The sequence below is a fragment of the Hippopotamus amphibius genome, chromosome 7, assembly GCF_030028045.1.
Source record: "Hippopotamus amphibius kiboko isolate mHipAmp2 chromosome 7, mHipAmp2.hap2, whole genome shotgun sequence".
Lineage (NCBI taxonomy): Eukaryota > Metazoa > Chordata > Mammalia > Artiodactyla > Hippopotamidae > Hippopotamus > Hippopotamus amphibius.
In genome coordinates, this window is record NC_080192.1 from 76,054,196 (window position 1) to 76,074,705 (window position 20,510).

The following is a 20,510-nucleotide window of genomic DNA, read 5'->3' on the forward strand; positions in this document are numbered from 1 at the left end:
TACAAGAAAATGAGGGAAACTGTACCAAAGGACATCACAATCAATTTGCTCAAAACCACTAATAAAGAGAAAATCTTAAAAGCAACTAGAGAAAAAAAGGACATTTTCTGTAGAAAGGAGCAGAGATAAGCACGACAGCAGATTTCTCATTGCAAGTGAAAAGATAGTGGAGTAACATCTTTTCTTCATTCATTACCTTAAACTCTCAATCTAGAATTCTATATTTTGTGAAAATATCTTCCAAAAACAAAGGCAAAATAAAGACGTTTTAACACCTACAACAGAAAAGAATTTATTATCAGCACATCTGAACTGCAAATGTTGGAGGAAATCCTTCAGGCAGGAAGAGAATGATACTTTTATATGGAAAGATATGAATGGAAATGTGGTTCTACACAAAGCAATTAAGAGCACTGGAAATAACTACATGGGTAAATACATGATATTTTTCTATTTAGATGTCTTTAAAAAACAATTGACTGTTTAAGCAAAAATAATAACAGAGGGCTATGGAGTCTATACCATACATGCAAAAGTTAAATGTATGACAATAGTAGCATAAAAGCCAGGAGGGGAACAGCAGGATTATTCATAAATTCCAAAAATGAACAACCCAGATGTCCACCAACAGATGATTGGATAAACAAAGTGTGGTATATACATACAATGGAATATTATTCAGCTTTAAGAAGGAAACTCTGACACATGCTGCAACATGGATAAACCTTGAAAACACTATGCTAAGTGAAATAAGCCAGACACAAAAGTGGTTACCAGGGGCGGAGTGGGATTGGGGAATGGAGGCAATCATTGAATGGACACAAAGTTTCTGTTTGGGATACTGTAAAAGTTCTGGAGTTGAATAGTGGTGATGGTGATTCAACAATGTGAGTGTACTTAATGCCACTAAATTGTACACCTAAAAATAGTTACAATGATAAATTTTGTGTTATGTATATTTTATCACAATTATGAAAACAACAGCAAACCACTGCACTGCAAAAAAAAAATCTAGGAGGGGAGAAATGGAAATATGCTATTGTAAGGTTTTTATTCTATGTGTGGGGTGGTATAATATCAGTTGAAATTAGACCATGATATGTTGAAAGGTGTGTGCTATAAATAAAATAGTTGCTAAATAACAAAACAAGCCAACAAACAAGATAAATTGGATTTGAAAATATTCAATCCAAAAGCTGTCTGGAAAAAAAAAAAGAGAGAGAAAACAAGACACAGATGGGGCCAATAGACAACAGATAGCAAAACGATTGACATAAACCTAACCATACATATGTCAAAACTTATCAGTTTGTACATTTAAATTGTGTGTGGTTTATTGTTATTAATGATGAATTATACCTTAACACAGCTGTTAATAAAGTAAAAGAAGAGTACATGCATCACTTCTGAAGTACTGAGCTGTTCAGAAATGTTGGTGTTGCCATATCTGAGTATTGTGTGTGTGTGTCTGTGTGTGTCTGTGTGTGCAGCAGGTATGGCTCTCAAATGATAGTATGGCTTTTATCACACAACGTTCAAGAGTTTGTCCAAAGTTGAGGAGACTTTACTCTTCTTCGGATGATGCTTCAGCTCAAAGCATTTTGGGAACTCCTCATTTGGAATAACCTTCACAGTCATTTTATGACTCACCAGAGATAATTAGTCTAATCATGTTGTGTGGTCATGCCAAGACTGGACTTTGCATACTTGGTTGGTTCAAAATATCACACTCAATGTCAAAGGAAAAGGAAAAGGAAAAAGGTTCATTCAGGCTCCATAGACAGTTCCAACCAGGAACACTATAGGAGTTTTGAGCCCCTTTTTTTTAACAAGTGGAGAAAGAGACAATGCTCATTTTTATTGGCATTGTATTAAATAACTGGCCAGATTTCCCTGTAGTCATTGGTGATGGTGAAGTACACAGGTTTGGAGTTAGAAAGCCATTAATCTTGGCTCTGCCCACTCCTGTGTGACCCTGGGCAAGACATTTATTATCTGTGCCTCAGTTTCCTTATTTGCAAAATTGGGATAATGGTAATACCTACTCAATAGGCTATTGGGAGAATTAAATGAGAAAATATATGTAAAACACTTAGAACGGTGATGGCACATAGAATGTAATGGTAGCATAAGAAAAGTTTGATCCACTTATTTGTTCTTTCATTTACTGAATACTCATTATATGTAGCTCTGTGCTAGACAGTGAGTATAATGGCAAAAAACAGACATGGGCCCTCATAAAGCAGGATCTTGTACCATTTCTTGTTCTGGGAGGGTAGAAAATCAGATGCACATGGAAGTATAATTACCAACTGGGGTAGTATGACTGTGGAAAGATGTGAGCTCCTGAGGCCTCTCTGTTCAAGGAAAGTCTCGCTGAGGAAAGGACATTGGAGCTGATATCTGAGGGTTGAGGAGGTGATAGAGTGAGATGAAGGGTGAGAGTAAGGGGAGAATTTATGCCAGGCAAAAGAATAGCATATGCAAAGATCCCGAGGCAGGAAGGAGCATGGCACTTAGTAGAACTGGAAAAGATGAGTGTGGCCAGGGCTCAGAGTTCAAGTTAGCTGTTGGCCTGTGGTGAGTCTGGAAAGGTACATAAGGACCAGATCATGCTGAGTCTGGAGTCCATGGTATGAGAAGTCGGTTCTTAATTTCAGACCAGTGGGAATACATTGAAAGCTTTTAAGCAAGGGAATGATAAGATCAGATTTGCATTTAGAAAAAAATCACTTTGGCTATGGTGTGGGAAAAGATTGGAGACGAGGGGCCAGGTGAGGATGAGGGAAGAGAGTTAAGATGTTAGTATGGGGGGGAGGGACAAATTGGAAGATTGGAATTGATACACACTATTATATATAAAATAGGTAACTAATAGGGACCTACTGTATAGTACAGGGAACTCTACTCAGTACTCTGTAATGGCCTATATGGGAAAAGAACCTTAAAAAGTGGATATATGTATATGTATAAGAGATTCCCTTTGCTGTACAGCAGAAACTAACACAACATTGTAAATCAACTATATTCCAATAAAATTTTTAGAAAATGTTAGCATAGACAAGAAATGATAGAATATTAGACTAGGATGATAGTATGTTAGGATGATGCGAAGTGGGCAGATCTGAGAGAGAATTCAGATATTGAACCTGGCAGAACTTAGGGGTAAGGAAGATGTAGGTATCAAAGCTAAGCTCCTAGATGAATATTGACAAAGCTGGTTAATAAGCAGCAAGTGAGAGTGCTAGAAAGGGCTACTATTTTGTTTAACTCAGACATGCATTTTCTCATGGGTAGTGAGCTCAGTATTTTCCAGACCAAAAAAAAAAAAAACAAAACAAAAAACCACAAACAAACAAACAAACATAAAAATATCTGCATAAGAGTAACATGTAATGCTTCCACATTCAGAGTTAAGGCTCTCACTGAAAAAATTCCCCCTAAATGTGGGAGAATTATTTCATTAGGATTCTGTAGATGTGGTGCATTTAACTTAGGAAGGTTATTGGAATGTAATACAAGGTATGATGAAATGTCAAAGCTAGAATCATGTTATTAGAAAGCGACTGTGGTAAATGAAAATAAAAATTCAACTTACTAAGATTTGTGGGATGCAGCAAAAGCAATGCTTAGAGGGAACTTTATAGCATTGAATGCAATTAATTAAATTAAAAAAGAAGATAGGGACTTCCCTGGCAGTCGAATGGTTAAGACTTAGCCTTCCAATGCAGGGGATGCAGGTTCAATCCCTGATTGGGGAACTAAGATCCCACATGCCTCATGGCCAAAAAAACCAAAACATAAAACCGAAGCAATGTAGTAACAAATTCAATAAAGACCTTAAAATGGCCCATATCAGAAAATCTTTAAAAAAAATCAATAAGCTTCCACCTTAGGAAACTAGAAAAAGAGGAATGAATTAAATGCAAAGTACACAGAAGAGAAAAATGATAAAAATTGGAGCAGAAATTAATGAAGTTGAAAACAAAAAATATCTGTACAGAAAATCAACAAATCAAAAGCTGGTTCTGGTTCTTTGAAAAGATCCATACAGTCAATAAGCTTCTAGTCAGGCTAGCTAAGAACAAAAGAAAAAACACACAAATTACAAATATCAGAAATGAAAGAGAAAACATCACTAGGGATCCCATATTAAAAGGATAATAATGGAATATTATGAACAACTCTGCACAAATTTGATAACCTGGATGAAATGGACCAACTCCTTGAAAGGCACAATCTGTCAAATCTCCCACAAGAAGAAACAAACATCGTAATAGGCCTATAGCTATTAAAGAAATCGAATCAGTAACAAATAACCATCCACAACAGAAAGCACCAGTCCCTAAAAGAGGCTCTTGAAAGTAGCAAGAGATAAGTGACTCATCACATGCAAGTGATCCTGAATAAAATTAACAACTGATTTCTCATTAGACTCCATGGAGGCCAGAGGTAGTGGGATGAGATATTCAAAGTGGTGAAAGAAAAAGTCTGTCAATCAAGAATACTATATCAGGGAAAAGTATCCATCAAAAGGAAGGAGAAGTTAAGACATTCAAGATAAACAAAAACTGAGAGATTTCATTGCTAGCAAACTTGCCCTACAAAAAATAATAAAGTCTTTAAGGATGAAATGAAAGGATAGTAGAGAGTAACTTGAATCCACATTATAAAGATAACTACATGGGTAAATGTAAAAGACAGTATAAATATAGTTTTTGTAACATTTTCCTATTTGATTTAAAAGACAACTGCACATAGCAGTGATTATAAATATGTGTTGATGGGCACATAATGTGTAAAGACATAATTTATATGAGGATAACAGCAAAGGAGTGGGGAGAGAATGGAGCTATATAGGTGCAAAGCTTTTGTGTACTATTGAGGTTAATTTGGCATTTATCCAAACTAGATTGTGATAAGTTAAGATGTTAAGTGTAATCCTGAGGTCAGCCACTAAAAATATAACTCAGAAAAACTTAGTAAAAGAAATGCCAAGGGAATTAAAATGGTATACTAGAAAAATATCTTTTTAACACAGAAGAAGGGAGTAATAGAGGAATAGAGGAACAAAAACGATTTGACATATAGAAAACAAATAGCAAAATGGCAGATGTAAATCCTACCATATCATTTACTATATTACATAAAAATGAATTAAACACTTCAATTAAACAGCAGAGATAGGCAGGATGGGTTTAAAAAAGAAAAACATGATCCAATAGTAGCTGTCTACAAAATACACACTTTAGATTGAAAGATGTGAATAGGATGAACGTCAAGGATGGAAAAAGATACACGAATAGCAACAATCAAAGAGCTGGAGTGGCTATGCTAATTTTGGACAAAATAGATTATAAAACAAAAAAATTTTTACAAAGAGGGACATCTGATAATAATAAAAGGTTAATTTACCAAGGAGATATTATAATTGTAAACATATATGCGCCTAACAACAGATCTTCAAGATCTATGGAGCAAAAACTGACTAATTAAAAAGGAGAAAAAGTTGAACAATAATAGTTGAAGATGTCAATACCCTACTTTCAATAATGAATGGAATAACCAGGCAGAAGATCAATAGAAAACTTTAATAACACAATAAACCAACTAGACTTAACAGATATCTATAAATATCTGTTCCATTCAACAACAGTAGAATACACATTCTTCTCAAATGCACCCAGATTATTCTCCAGAAGAGAACATATGTTGGACCATAAAACAAGTTTCAATACATTTAGAAGGATTAAAATAATACAAAACATGTTCTCTGGTGATGCAAGATCAAAAAAGTGGCAAGTATTTTAATTTTCCAAGGGCAGCAGATTCAGATCTCTGTCTCGGTTTAATTCCAGTATTCTCACTCTAAGGGTTGCCATCCTCACTACCACAAGAATTTCAGGTTCTTAACCTTAAATTCCCAAACTCCATTAACCCTTTTCTCATTTCTTAATCTTGATTTTTCCGCTTTCTACTAAACATCTTGAATTGGTCTGCATGTCTTTTGCTGTGTCATGCTATCTTTTAAAGAAATAGTTGCCTTTGGTATAATTTGTTGCCTATGTCACTGATCCTCAACTATTTTCAGTTTTTTAAAAATGCCATTTTAGACATAGACACATGAAATGTGTGGCTTTCGAAATTCTTCTCTTGGAGTCTGTGCTCTGCTGGTGGGTTCTTCTTAGCCTTCATGCAGGTTTGTTACTGAGCTGCAACTCAGTGTCCAGTTGCAGGTGTCATCAGAAAGTAAACATTCTTCCTGCAGCTGCCTCATCCACAGCCTACTTGTAATTTTTTTTAAACTTCCTTCTTTCAAAGTCATGAGGCAGAAGAAAAAAAATAAGAAAACAGAATGATGTCTTTGAGAGGCGTTAGCTCCTCTCCCATGTCCTATCCATTATCTGTACTTCATGTTCTTTATTTTTACGTCTGCTTCTGTTTTGCCTCTTTGTTTATCTAACTTCCTTTCCCTCCTGCCTGCACCCCCTGAGGATTATAGGGGTTAGAGAACTCAGGGTTGGGATCACTTTTCCATTGGTTTGTAAACAAGTTGCATAAACCATAGAACTCTTCAACAGAGATTCTACTTTGATTTTTACAAGCATTACAAGTAGGAAGTAAAAATCATTTTCAGGGGAGAAAGGGCCTAGAATTCGTTAAGATTTTTTCCCATTCTTCCATGAATGTAACAGTTGCACATGCTCATCATCATCCCCAAGATTATTCAATAGTCCACTCGGGGCAGACTCTACAGCTGCCGGTTTGGACTCAAGCACATATTAGAAATGTGACTTCAGGCACGTCACTGCATCTCCTTGTAGCTCTGTCCTCCTTGTGTGCGACCCCCGGGGCACACCAGAGAACCTTTACCCCAATCTGCCGAGTGAATCAGTTGTGCAGAATATCAGAGGGTACAATTCTCTGCCCCTCCATCCCTTCCTCCCCCTGGTTTGGCTCCCCTCCCAGTGCTAGGCAAACATGCTCAGCCCTCAGGCCTTTAGCATGTGTAGACAAACAGAAAATGTCATTCAGTCAGGAAGTGCAGTGAACAAAGTGTGTAGCTGCCCAGACAGGCTACTCTTCTGAGCCACGCTATCAACACCTGTCTCCTGGGTAGCCAACCCAGGTGGGCCTTGTCATCCCACCTTCAGAGAACCCTCAGTCCTACCAGCTGCTGCCTGCTGAGTGGGCTCACATGTCTAAAATCTCACCCATCTCACCAGCAGGAGTGTCTGGGTTTCTTTCCCTGACAACCGCCCCCTTTCTCCTTCGTCTCCCTCCCTTCCCAGCTGTCCTCAATTCTTCCTCCCTTCCTCCTTCCCTCCTTCTCTTTCCTTTCTTTTTTTTTTTTTAATAATGTGGGCTTTCTGGTTTATATTTTGTTTTTTAATTTTAATTTTAATTAAGTAAGTAGTTAATTGGCTGCGTTGGGTCTTCGCTGCTGCGCGTGAGCTTTCTCTGTTTGCGGTGAGTGGAGGCTCCCATGTAACGGTGCTCAGGCTTCTCATTGCGGTGGCTTCTCTTGTTGCAGCACACAGGCTCTAGGCACAGGGGCTTCAGTAGTTGTGGTGCATGGGCTCAGTAGTTGTGGCTCATGGGCTCTAGAGCACAGGCTCAGTAGTTGTGGCGCACGGGCTTAGTTGCTCTAAGACATGTGGGATCTTCCCGGCCCAGGGATTGAACCTGTGACCCCTGCACTGGCAGGCAGATTCTTAACCACTGTGCACCAGGGAAGGTCCTCCTTTCCATTTCTTCCCTTCCCTTCCCTTCCCTTCCCTTCCCTTCCCTTCCCTTCCCTCCCCTCCTCTCTCTCTCTCACTCTTTCTTGCTCTCCCTCTCCCTCTCCATCTCGCTCACTTGCTTGCTGTTGGACATCACTTCCAGCTTCTTTTTAACTATTTTACAGTGTCTTTTTCCTGTGCCACTTCCCACATGGTAGCCAAGGCTTGGGTTAGTGTCTTATGACACCTGTGATAACAAGATGTTGGACAGTGTGTACCAAGCTGTGATCTATCAAATAAAAGCCCTACAAATGTTCTGTGGAGAAAGGGCCTGGACTACATGCCTTTAGGAAATACTATTCATGCCTCTGCTCATGGTGGGCCCCACTGTTGATTCCTATAACAAAGGCTTAGACAAGTCCTTCAATAAAAAACCTGTTGAAACTGTTTATTTTCAAGCTCCCCAAACTTTCTGCTAAGGAACCCTCTTTCTGAGTAATGGCCACTGACGTGCAGTAGAAGTAGAGTTTGTGGAACACAGCATGTGAAACATTGAACCTGATGCTCTCTGAGGTTGGTTCCAGATCTAGAGCTGCAGTTTAGTCATTAGCTGACGGTTCCCTTGAAAGGCACATGGACCATGGCAGGAATGAGGTGCCGGACAAGTACTTTCAGGGGAGGCGGATGAGCCTATTAGTCATGGTTCTTCAGAGACAAAGAACCAATAAGAAGTGTGTGTGTATGTGTGTTTGTGTGTAATAGAGAGAGAGATTTAAGGAATCGGCTTACATGACTGTGGAGGCCAACAGGTCTAAAATCTGCAGGGCAGGCCAACAGGTGGGAGGCCCAGGGAAGAGCTGGTGTCGCAGTTTGGGTCTAAAAGCAGAATTTCCTCTTCCTCAGAGGACATCGGTCTGTTTTCTGCTAAGGCTTCAACTGAATGGGGATGTCCACTCATGATATGGAGGACCAGCTGCTTTACTCAAAGTCTACTAATTTAAATATTAATCTCACTTTTAAAATACCTTCATAGAAACACCTAGAATAACGTTTGACAAATATCTGGGTACTGTGGCCCAGCCAAGTTGACACATAAAATCAACCATCGCCAAGGGGAGGGCAGTTATGGTGGCGATAAGTCCTTGATGGCTGTGAGCCCCTAGGGGAGGAGTGGACACTGATGGACTGTATCCAGTTTGTCTTTTTGCTGTAGCCCTGGCTGTAGCCATGATGTTTCAGAAGCACTGGTTGGTAAGTCTTACTCATTGAAACATGTTCTGAGATTGATAAGTAGGACACAGGGGCCAGGTAAGTTAATCCTGTGGCATAGATGTGATCTGCCGTGTGATTCTCCTGCCCGTGTAGTAGAGAGGATCTTCAGCCATTGGTCACGTGGATCAGGAAAGCAATGTAATCAGGATGCGCTGTGAGGTTACATCTCTGTCATAAATGAAGGTATTATCCTCTGCTCTGTAGGTGAGAACTTATGTAGCACTTTTTTTTTTTTTTTAGATTCTTTTGTGCTTTTTTTTTTAAACTCTTTACTGGAATATAATTGCTTTACACTCTTGTACCAGCTTTTGAGGTACACCAAAGTGAATCAGCTGTATTTATACATATATCCCCATATCCCCTCCCTCCTGCAACTCCCTCCCACCCTCCCTGTCCTAGCCCCCAAAGGCATCACCTATCATCAAGTTGATCTCCCTTTGTTATACAGCAACTTCCCACTAGCTATCTATATGTAATGAGATGGATAGACCTAGAGACTGTCACACAGAGTGCAGTAAGCCAGAAGGAGAAAAACAAATACTGTATGTTAACTCATTTATACGGAATCTAAAAAAATGGTACTGATGAACCCAGTGACAGGGCAAGAATAAGGATGCAGATGCAGAAAATGGACTGGAGGACATGGGGTTGGAGCGGGGGCAAAGGGGAAGCTGGGCTGAAGTGAGAGAGTAGCATAAACATATTTACACTACCAACTGTAGCACTTGTAATTAAGATAACTGCAGGGGAATGGGAAGGACCCCTTAGTAAGTGACTCTAATGAACGATGACTCCCTCCCCACTCCCCTCCTCGCCCTGGGAAATGAGGCTCAGGTGCTGGTGGGTGTAATTAGCACTGAAAGTGAAAAGATTCCCCCCTTTCTCTCCTTTCTTCAGCTTTGGAGCACCCAGGCTTTTTGATTTGCCTGCTTGACTGCCCCTTCTTCCCTTTATGAAGTTCAAGTTGCTTGGGGGTCCTCTCCCAACCCCTTTTTAGAGGGTAATTGGGAGCCTGAATCATGCCTGGTCCCAGGTGAAGCTACGAGTCAAAAATTAGTCTCTGACTCTTTAAAAATCCTTTCTTAGAATTGGTTTGATGTGTTTTTAGGAAATTCTTTTATGATCAGCTTGAATTTATAATTGAAAGAGGGCTCTTGTTTTTTTTTTAAAAGAAGGCAACCCAAAACAGAGCACAGCATGTGATAGTGTGTGTATTGCTATGGAAATAATTGAATGAAAAGTTTATTCCCTACTACACCTATTGATCATAAAGGAGGGAGGAGAATAAAGTAGGAGTGAAGAGGAGACAAAGGCTTAGAATGTAATCAATAATAATTGAGGAAAAATAGTCACCCAAAGGGTTTCTCCAAGGAGGCTGACTCCACTGACAAAAATGGCCCCAGTCTCCTTCTGCTATTTCCCTGTGATGCAGGAGAATTTGCAGGAGAACCTTGGGATCAGAAGCTCTGGGAAACCTCTGATTTCAGCACTCTGTGCAGGAAAAGACAAATTTGTGAATCACGTAGAAACCAACTGCTGGCATTGGGGATGGTACCCAAAGGGGCTTTTGATGCCAGATTGGTTTAAAGTTCAAAAGCCAAAAATCAAGCTTCTTTGAGAACTTCCAGCTCCAGTAGGTTTCAGAGTTCATTATTTAAAAGCTGTTCTATTAAAATTTGAGAACATATGTAGCATTAATGGATAGATCCTTTATGTATTATTAAGAAATAATTGGCTCTCAAGTGTTTTATTTCTTCAAGTATTATTCTAATTATATATCTTCTTAAATAGAGTAATGGGTAACCATGGGTAATATTTTTGTTTCCACAATAGTGAGTGCTACTTTTTAATTAAAAGTACAATTTAACTTGAATCTGTCTGATGGAAGCATAAATGGGGGATCACCAAATCATAATTTAGAAAGCTCTTTTCATCTCACCCCAGTGCTTGGCTGCATAGTATAATCATCTGGGGGAAAAAAATCTCAATGTCCAAATCAATGAAAACAGAATCAAGGACTTCCTAGGTGGCGCAGTGGTTAAGAATCTGCCTGCCAATGGAGGGGACATGGGTTTGATCCCTGCTCCAGGAAGATCCCACACGCTGCGGAGCAACTAAGCGCATGAGCCACAACTATTGAGCCTGCCCTCTAGAGCCCATGAGCCACAGCTATTGAGCCCATGTGCCCCAACTACTGAAGCTCGCGCACCTAGAGCCTGTGCTCTGCAACAAGAGAAGCTGCAATAAGGAGTGCACGACAATGAAGGGTAGCCCCCGCTTGCCACAACTAGAGAAAGCCTGTGTGCGGCAACAAAGACCCAACACAGCCAAAAATAAATAAATTTATAAAAAAACAAAAACGGAATCGAATGTGTGGGGCCCAGGCATCAGTATATTTTAAAACTCCTCAGAGGATTCTAGTGTGCAGTGTAGGGAATTGCTGATCCAAGTGAAAATAAACTCTGTAGGGCTGGTGGACCTAATATGTGGTAGTACCTGTTTTAAAAACCACCTCTCTGCCCAGCACCTTCTTCTGGTTCTTCTAAGGCTCTACTGGTCCCACTAGGGCCAAAGACTCAGGGTCCTTTCTGTCTTCCTTCCAGGGGCATGCAGACAAAAGTTATCAACCACTATCTGGAATAAGAAAGCCCTCATTTGTAGCATCTGCTGGTTTTCAGATTTTGTAAATGCTTCTGGCAGGCACAGTCAGTTTCACTGCGTGCTACCACTGAGCCTGGAGTCGGGAGGAAAGGGGCACAGTCAGCTCGCATGGGCCAACTCCAGACACCATGCCTCCCCTGTGCCCACCCTCAGATACCCCTTAGATGGCAGTAGGGGTTTTGAGCCACATGGATAAATATTTTGCTGTTTGTATGATAAGGTAGTTTCTCAGGTGTTCTGTTCAGGTAACATAACACCTCCTCCCACCTAGAGTACAGATAAGCTTTGGAAAACACCAAGGGAATGTGCCTAAGGCTAGGGATGTTTGGGCATTTGGCCTTCTTGCTGTACTTGATCCTGTGAGCCTAAGGTGAGTCACAGACACAGCTCCAGGCACCTGAGCTGACATGAGGTTCCTGAGCCTGCAGAGTTGAGAGCCAGGCTCTGAATGAGGATAAATTCACCAAGCTAACAGGGGACCTCCTGCCCCTGCTTCTCCTCCCCTCTGGTTACAATGCACTTTCACATAACTTTTCACATTGAACCACTTCGACATGCTTAGGAAGGCCGAGCAGATGCTATGCAGGTGAAGAATTCCACTGAAGCTCAGAGAGGTTAAGTGGGGTGACTCACTCAGGTGTGAGCAACTTGCCAAAGCTAGTAAGTAGCGGGGCCAGGACTTAAACCCAGAGCTTCTGACCCCAAGTGTAATGCCCTCCTGACACACTCCCTTGTCTATCAGCCACCTCCCCCTCTGCATATGTCCTGTCAACTTAGGTAGCAGAGGAGATGAAATGAAAAGAGTAGATTCCTGCCTTCCAGTCTTGTGAACTAATTCTCTGCCAGTCCTGCTTTGGAAAGCATGCTTCCTGAAACAAATGTGAGCTAACAAAGAACATGTTTCAGCTTGGGAAAAATATTCAGTTGAGGATGACATATGAAAGTCTTGTATAATAGGAATGACTGATGAACTGTGATTCCAAAACAATTAGGAGCGACCTCTGTCGAAAATGAGTCAAATCCAGAGGACGCCTGGGACTCTGAGAAGTGGCTACAGAAATATGGTTTGAAAGCCCAGAAGCTGTCATTTTATGATGTCATTGCTGACTGCTCCTTCCGTCACGCTGATGGAGTCGTTGATATAAAAGCCAAACCAGAGAACGAGTCGGTGCAGACCAGTGCGGTAAGTGAAGTGAACCCTTGGGTGCGGCTGCCTCAGCTGGGGCATCGAGGGCCAGGGTTGGACCCAGGGCAGGACCAAGGTTGAAAGGCAGCATGGATGCTGCCTATGAAGAAGGATGCCCCTTCTGTTCCCGCCTTACACTTCTCCGAATGGTACTTGTGGGAGTGGAGATGAAGTCTGAGAATGGCTCCTAGATATAAGTGAATTGGACAATAATTTTACATAAGCCAGGAGCTGTACTGGTAGGAATTCAGGCACTGTGTCAAAAAAGAAGCCTTTTGTTTCCCCATATTGAAAATGGAAGAGAGAAATTGCTGGTGAGTATGCCCAAAGCAGGCATTTCTATGGTCCTCTTGTATTGTCACTATCTTGGAGATACATTATTCAAGTGACTACCAGCCAGCATTTAGTGGATTTCCAGTAAATATAAAATTATATTCTCTAAGAGGTTATAGTATGGGAAGGGTCTATGCTGTAAACTTTTGAAAGCTGTAGTTCCATTGTGACTACAATCGGTCTGAAAGGAATACAGCTTCTCAAAGTGCCCGGCTCTGGCTCACGGTAGAAGGATAATGATCTGTAGTAGTGGCTCCTAAGCTTTAGCGTGCATGAGTCTCTGGGTTTGAGGCCGGGCCCGAGAATCTGCATTTATAACGATCCCCAGGTGGTGCTGAAGCTGCTGGTCCAGGGGCCACACTTTGAGAAACACTGGTGTGTAGAACAGGACACAGAAGACTGTCCAAAGTTTAGAATTATGGAAAGACTGAAAAGAGTCTCCATATGAAGCAGAAAACCGGGATAAAATGAATATTGTAAATTTGTTAAACTGAAGGAAATCTCTTTTGGAAGGTAGTGAAAACCTAGGTACACACTGAAATGAAAGCTAAAATGCAGACACATCAGTCTTGGCAGCCCGCAGAGACTACTGGGAGAGGAAATGCAGTGTCCCTTTATGTATTCTCCAAGGCTCTGATTCTGCGTCAGGATCACCATTGCAATGTCTCTCAATCCTACGGAGGTGAAACCCCAGTCTCTCTGACACTCCTTCTTAGGCTGCCTGGCCTCCTGAGGAAGCCTTGTTTTTCTTCGGGGCCACATTGACCACATGACCTTGTGTTTTTGCCCTCTTATTGCCATTTACAGTGAACTGCAAGGAGGAAAATATAAAAATTGAATTAGAAAAAATGCAGAATTGACGCAAGACTTGTTTCCTGGCTTACATATTGGGATCCAGAGTAATTGCTACATTGCAGGGAAATCTCATTTGTGGGTTTCCTCCCCCAGCACAGTTTTCTGATTTTGTAGACTTTATTCAGTAATGTTATTAGTTTAGGAAATCATAGATAATTAAATTTTCATTTTTAAAATTAGGCCCTGGATATTTAAAAATATGAATTCCTGTCAATTTGAACATAGCTTACTGCAAGCTCCCAACAGTTGGTATGCACAGGTCTTCCCTGATACTGATTTTCTCCTTTCCTTTCTTGACAATTTTAAATAAAATTTTACAGGGACAGTTTGAAGAATTTGGCTTTATAAATGGGGAATTTTACCTCAAATTTCTGACACTAACAAATTATAATATAGTAAAAGTTGAGAAGTGTACAGTATAGCTATCTTCTTTCACCAATATTGATGAAAAAGGGACAATTTTATTTTTAGTATTTGGGGCTACATATCTGAAACTGGATATATACCTAAAACTGTAATGTGTGTATAAAGTAGAAAGAGACTGAAGCTGTGAAATGGGTTGCTTATTTAGGGTTCCTCCAGACTCCCACTGGGAAGGACTCCCTAAACTTTTAACTATAAAAACTGCTTTGTAGGCATGGATCCAGGAAATTGAGACACTGAGAAATAAATGACTAAAAAGGCCTTACTATGTAGCATTTCTAAGATGGATGAGCAGGTGAGGGGAGGAGACAAAAATGCATTTCTAATTAGGGAATTGCAGGCAAAGTCTAGTAACTTGATCTGCTGGGGCACCCCTGAAGTCACATCACGTTCATGGCTGCTGATGCTGCTTGAGCACATAAGCCAGCCCTGGTGTTCAGAAACCCGCTCTAGTCTCATCATTTATTCCTTCAACAAATATTTATCAAGCCTTCACTATGTACCAGGCAGTGTGGTATGGTGGAAAGTGCACCGGATTTGAATGAGAAGACCTGGGTGTAAATGCTACTTCTACCAATTACTAAATATGAGATGTTGAGCAAATAATTTAAGCTGTTTGAGTCTCACTCTCCACATCTGTAAAATGGGTGGTGTAAAGTCTAAATTTGAAGATTGCATGTCTGAGCACCATGCCTGGCGCTTGGGAGATGCCCACTAAATGTTGCCTTCCTTGTTTTCTTTATTAAAAACATTGTGAGTCAGAAAGGAGCATTTATGGAATGCCTACTTGCTTTATATACAAGGTGAATATTTGTGCTCTCGTATCACACATGAGAAAATGAAGTCCCAGGGCCTCTGAGAGGTTAGACGACTCACCTGAGATCTCGTGGCAGGTGAGGCAGGATGTGAATTCAGATCTGCTGAGCTCTCAACATGGTGCTTTTCCCATTTGGACACTCTGGTGCCAGACACCTATATTCATATAACTAATGGTCTGTTGTGTTTCCATTTGGAAATGCACAAGGCGCAGTTGGGAAATGCCACATAATGGGATTCAGAGTAGGGAGCACATGGTGAGACTGAGAGAGAGGACGTGTTTCTCCTTCCATCTTTGCACTTCAGTGGAGAGATGGTTCCTTTTGCTGCCTGCCTTGGGAGCATCAGGACTGATCCCATCATGCCCTTCAACCCTGCGTACATCAGTCACCCCTGGACCCTTGGGTTCTCATCCCTGTGTGGCTCTGGCATCCCTTCTCTGAGGGTCTTGCATCCCCCCCGACTCCTGAAATCCCTCCACTGTGCCCTCTGAAACTAGAAGTCATCAGCAAACCCCCTGTAGCTTCACGTGCTCTGAAATGTTCCCTTTACCCACTTGTCTGGGTTCTCACTCAAGGACCCTGATTTCTCTTCCATTCTCTCTGGATCTGTGGGCACAGAGGTGGGTGGTGCCCTCCTTGTTCCTCTTTGCTATTTCTTTATCATTCTCCCTCCCTCTTCCCAGGTCATCAGAATGGATCACCCACTGTACCTTCTGTATCTGACACCCACTGAGCCCCGGGTCACCACTGTCCATCCTTGAAGCTTATAGCTTCTGGCTTGCTGTCACTGGCTCCAGCTGTTTTAATCCTTAGTTATGTTGGTTCCATGTGGATGACCCTTCACATATCCTGACCTTTCATTTCTCTGACTTCTTGTTCAGTGACTTTCTCCTCCACTCCATCTCTTCTACTCCTGCCATGGCGTACCCTTGACCTTGTCATTACAAAAAATTGTGTAATCATAACCCACATAAACAATTCCAAAGTTCCTACTCTCTGACCACTTTTTTTAGGCCATTTCCTCTACTACCTTAATTCCAGTCTTTCCACCCCACAGGAATATACAGCTTGTTGTTTCTATGCCCTTTTCTCTGTCCTCTGTCCTTTGTCCGTCTCATAGTCCTCAACTACCTCCCCTCCCTTACATTCTTGCACTCACTTGGCAAAACTCCAGCCATGGTTAAACCCAACTTTCTGCTTTATACCCGTGCAGTTGACTCTGCTGAAGGAAACTGGAGAAAAACACACAGCCACCTGGCTTCACTTTAAATTCCTGACGTCTAATTTCAAGTGGATCTTTTGTGCTACCCAGCACCCAACTCGGCTTTAAGATCCACTCTGACTCCCATTCTCCAGGATGTCTGCCTTCTCCTGTCTCCTCATGCTTCCACTACCTCCTCCTCCCTGCCCACTCTCCGCAGGAGACCTTGCTTTGCAGTTCATTGAACACTGAAGTGAATACCCATGAACATTTCCTCCACATTACAAATCCCACCACATCTGCATATGTAGCTCCACCCTGTTTCTTCTAGGACGTCTGAATCATCCTCACCAACCAAGCTGTCCACGTGTGCACTGCTCCCTATCCCCTCATTCACACACTCTCCCCCTTTCTAGTCTGTGTCTAATATTGTCCTCATTTCTAGATCTTTCTCATGAGCATAAAAACATGGCGGTATTTCTCCCGTCTTAAAAATGCAGTTTTTTGAACCCCATCTTTGTCTCTGGCTCTGCCTCATTTGCCTTATTCCTCTGTTCCTCTTTGGAACTCAATGCCTCGGTAGTTTTGTACATTCTTTTTCTCTAATTCCATAGTTCTCCCATGCTCTCTTGAATATACTCCAATCAAACAAAGGTCCCACTCTTTTCAAGGATCTTTGAATTGCTAAATCCAGGAGTGAATTCTCAGTCTCTTTCTTACTTGACCTGTTATCACCATTTGCTATGGTTGGTTACTTCCATGAAATTCTTTTGCTTGCAGAAAATACATCACCTTGTTTTTCCTTCTAGCTCATTGGCTAATCTTTCTTTTTTTTTAAATCAGAGAATTTTGTGAAACATTTTATTTTATTTTTTAAAAAATTTTTATTAGAATATAGTTGCTTTACAATGTTGTGTTAGTTTGCGCTGTACAGCAAAGTGAATCAGCTATATGTATACACATATCCCCTCTTTTTTGGATTTCCTTCCCATTTAGGTTACCACAGGCCATTGAGTAGAGTTCCCTGTGCTATACAGCAGGTGCTCATTAGCTATCTATTTTATACATAGTATCAATTGTGTATATACCTCAGTCCCCATCTCCCAGTTCATCCCGGCTAGTCTTTCTCAGTCTTCCTTGTTATTTCTTTCCCGTGTTCCCAACCTCTACCTGCCAAAGGGCCCCAAGGCGCAGTCCCTGGACCTCTTCTCTATCTGTTCTCATTCTCTGGGTGATCTCGTCCAGCCCCATGGCTTTGAATACCGTGTGCATGCTGGTGACTTCCAAGTCTAAATCTCCAGCCCCGAGTCCTTCCCTGACCTCCACTGGACTACTTGCCGTGTTACTGGGATGTCTGATAGGCATCTGGAACCTAACACATCAGACACTAATCCCCATCTTTCCCTTCAAGGCCTCTCTCCCATAATCTTCCTCCTGTCAATTTATTGCCACTTCTCTTTTTTAGTTTCTGTGTCGAAAACCTGAGAGTCATTCCTGATTCCTGTCTTTATCTCATATCCGCATTTGACTGACCTCTCATTAAATCCTGTCTGTTCTACCTCCGTAGTATATGTGTAATTCAGAACCTGGCCACTTCTCACTATTTCTGCCCCTGATCCCAACCACCTCCCTTACCTCCTGATTCTGCCCTTGAGTATATCCACAGTCTATTCTCAGCAGAGTACCCACAGTTATCCTTAAAATGAGAAAGTTTTAGAGATGAAAACTTAAATTACAAACAAGACTTAAAAGTATAAATTGTGTCGTTTCTTTAAGAGAATAGATCTGAAAAGTGCTCATCATGAGAAAAAAAAACAGTAACTTCGGGGTGACGGATGTTAACTAAACTTATTGTGGTGATCATTTCACAGTATATCCATATATCAGATCATTATTTTGTACACCTAAAACTAATATAATGTTGAATGTCAATTGTAGCTCCATTTTAAAAAATTGTGTCACTTCTTACGTTAAGGCCCTTGGATGGTTCCTTTTCTCGCTGGGAGGAAAAGCCACGGTCATTTCCATCAGTGAGCAAGCATTACAGCATCTGCTTCCTGGTCCTCCTCCTCCTATTTCTCTAGCTTCATCTTGCTTTTTCCCTTGCTCACTCTATTTCGGCTTCACTGCCCTTCCTAAAAATCCACAGATTTTTGCTAGGCAAATTCTAACCTCAGGGCTTTTTCCCTTGCTGTGTCCTCAGACTCCCCCCACCCCCGCCCGCAACCTCCAAAGGGCCACAGGCTTTGTTCCCTCAGGTTTTGTTCCCTCAGGTTTCACTCACATTTCACCTTCCCCTTGAGGCCTTCCTTCCCTTCTAGGTTTTAACTTGCCCCCACCCTCTTCTGTCCCTTGGCATTCTCTCTTCTTCTTCCTTGCCTTATTTGTCTCCACAAGTGTTTGTCATCCCTGACCTGCTAGATGAGTATTGGTTCATCATCTGGTTCTTTTCCTGTCATGTGAGCTCCATGAAGGCAGGGATTCTGGTCTTCGTTTATGGGTCATATTCCTGGTGCCTAGAAAGAGGGCCTGGCAGAGTGGTGCTTGATGCATTTATAAACTGAGGTTTGATGGGTGACAGAGACAGACCTTCGGAAAGCTCTCTTCGTGGGAAGAGTTTGTCTTTGGGCCAGTTCTGCACATCCAGGAAGGGCTCTAGATGTGGAGTGGGGTTCTTTGCTAATTTTCTTTCGGGTTGGGAGTAATAGTGGAAAGATGCTTGGGGTGTCTCAAGTCCCACCTCCCCTGGATCTCCCTGGCCCTCTAGTCCACTGTGAATTCTTTCTTCGTTGCCAGAACTTGCCCAATCATTACTGTCTCAACCTAGGACCAGGCACTGGGTGCTAGTTCTCTGCGTTGCTGTTTTCTGTGTGTTTGTATATGTGGGTATGTGTCTGTGTGTGTACTTAGTGTCACCCTGCTGGAAACATTAGCTTCTCTGGGCACAAATGGGATTGCCCATGTCTTTCTGACCAATATTCGTGACATCCAACACAGGGCTCTATATGGAGCAGGCCCCAGTATATGTTTAGTTGAACCAACTGTTGAATGATTTTACGGTGGGATTGAGTCGTAGGAGCTGTATAAATAAGGCAGAGGTGGACGTGCCATCTGGGGACTTTTCTTCTTTGAATGGTTTCTGAGTAGCTTCTGTCCTTTCTCTTTTCTTTAGGAGACCAACAAGAAGACAGTCCATGCGAAGTACTGCAGCAGATTTGTCCATGCTCCCTGGAAGGATGGGAGCTTGGTCCATGTCTGCATTACCAAGGAGAAGTACGCGTGGTACAGTGAGAGAATTCACGCAGTCCTGGCCCAGATCCAGAAGAGGTTGGTGTATTTGCACGAGGATACCAGTGGTCCAGTTAGTCTTGAAATTCAAATCTGCTTGAGCTTTTGGTAAAGCTCAAACAAGAGAAATGGCCAATAAACATTGTTAAGTCAAGATTGCCATCTGATGGTTTGCTGGTGGCCTCATTGTTAATAACCAAAGGGGATGTTTGGGTGCAGATTCTGAGCTGCCTTGATGTCAGTGCAGACTCTGAAAAACAGCAAACAAAGATGTAGTTATCATGTCGATTGTGCATCACTGTGAGAGGCAAAGGAATGCTTCTGCTTATGTCTTGCATTTTTTGTGGGCCTCAGGTGTAGAGCAGACTGTATGACACCTGTCCTCTGTACTCATCAATATTACATTTCAAAGCACCTGTTACAATGTTATGAAACATTTATATGCAATGGAATAATATATATATGTTTGAAATCTGCTAAAAATAACTTCATGTGATCCCTCTCAACCCTGCTGGTTCTTAAAATCTGGTAATGCTCATAAGAGTCTAGTGTACTAGGCTGTGACCTCAGCATCAGCTCCATGGGGTGACCTACCTTAATGCTTTTACCTCCCTGATGCCAGGGAAGGTGCTGTAGATGTTGCTGTAGACCAGGGGTCCCCAACCTCTGGGCCATGGACCAGTACCGGTCTGTGGCCTATTAGGAACCAGGCTGCACAGCAGGAGGTAAGCAGCGGGCTAGCAAGCAAA

General features: G+C 41.7%; 1 protein-coding gene across 1 annotated transcript in view; it reads left to right on the top strand.

Moving 5' to 3' along the window:
- Window positions 1–20,510, top strand: part of VWA3B (von Willebrand factor A domain containing 3B) — a 205,871-nt gene that overhangs the window by 71,596 nt on the left and 113,765 nt on the right. The window contains exons 9-10 of the mRNA XM_057742507.1: window positions 12,650–12,840; window positions 19,646–19,800. Coding sequence (XP_057598490.1) covers window positions 12,650–12,840; window positions 19,646–19,800 — 346 coding nt within the window. The remainder of the gene's footprint in view (window positions 1–12,649; window positions 12,841–19,645; window positions 19,801–20,510) is intronic.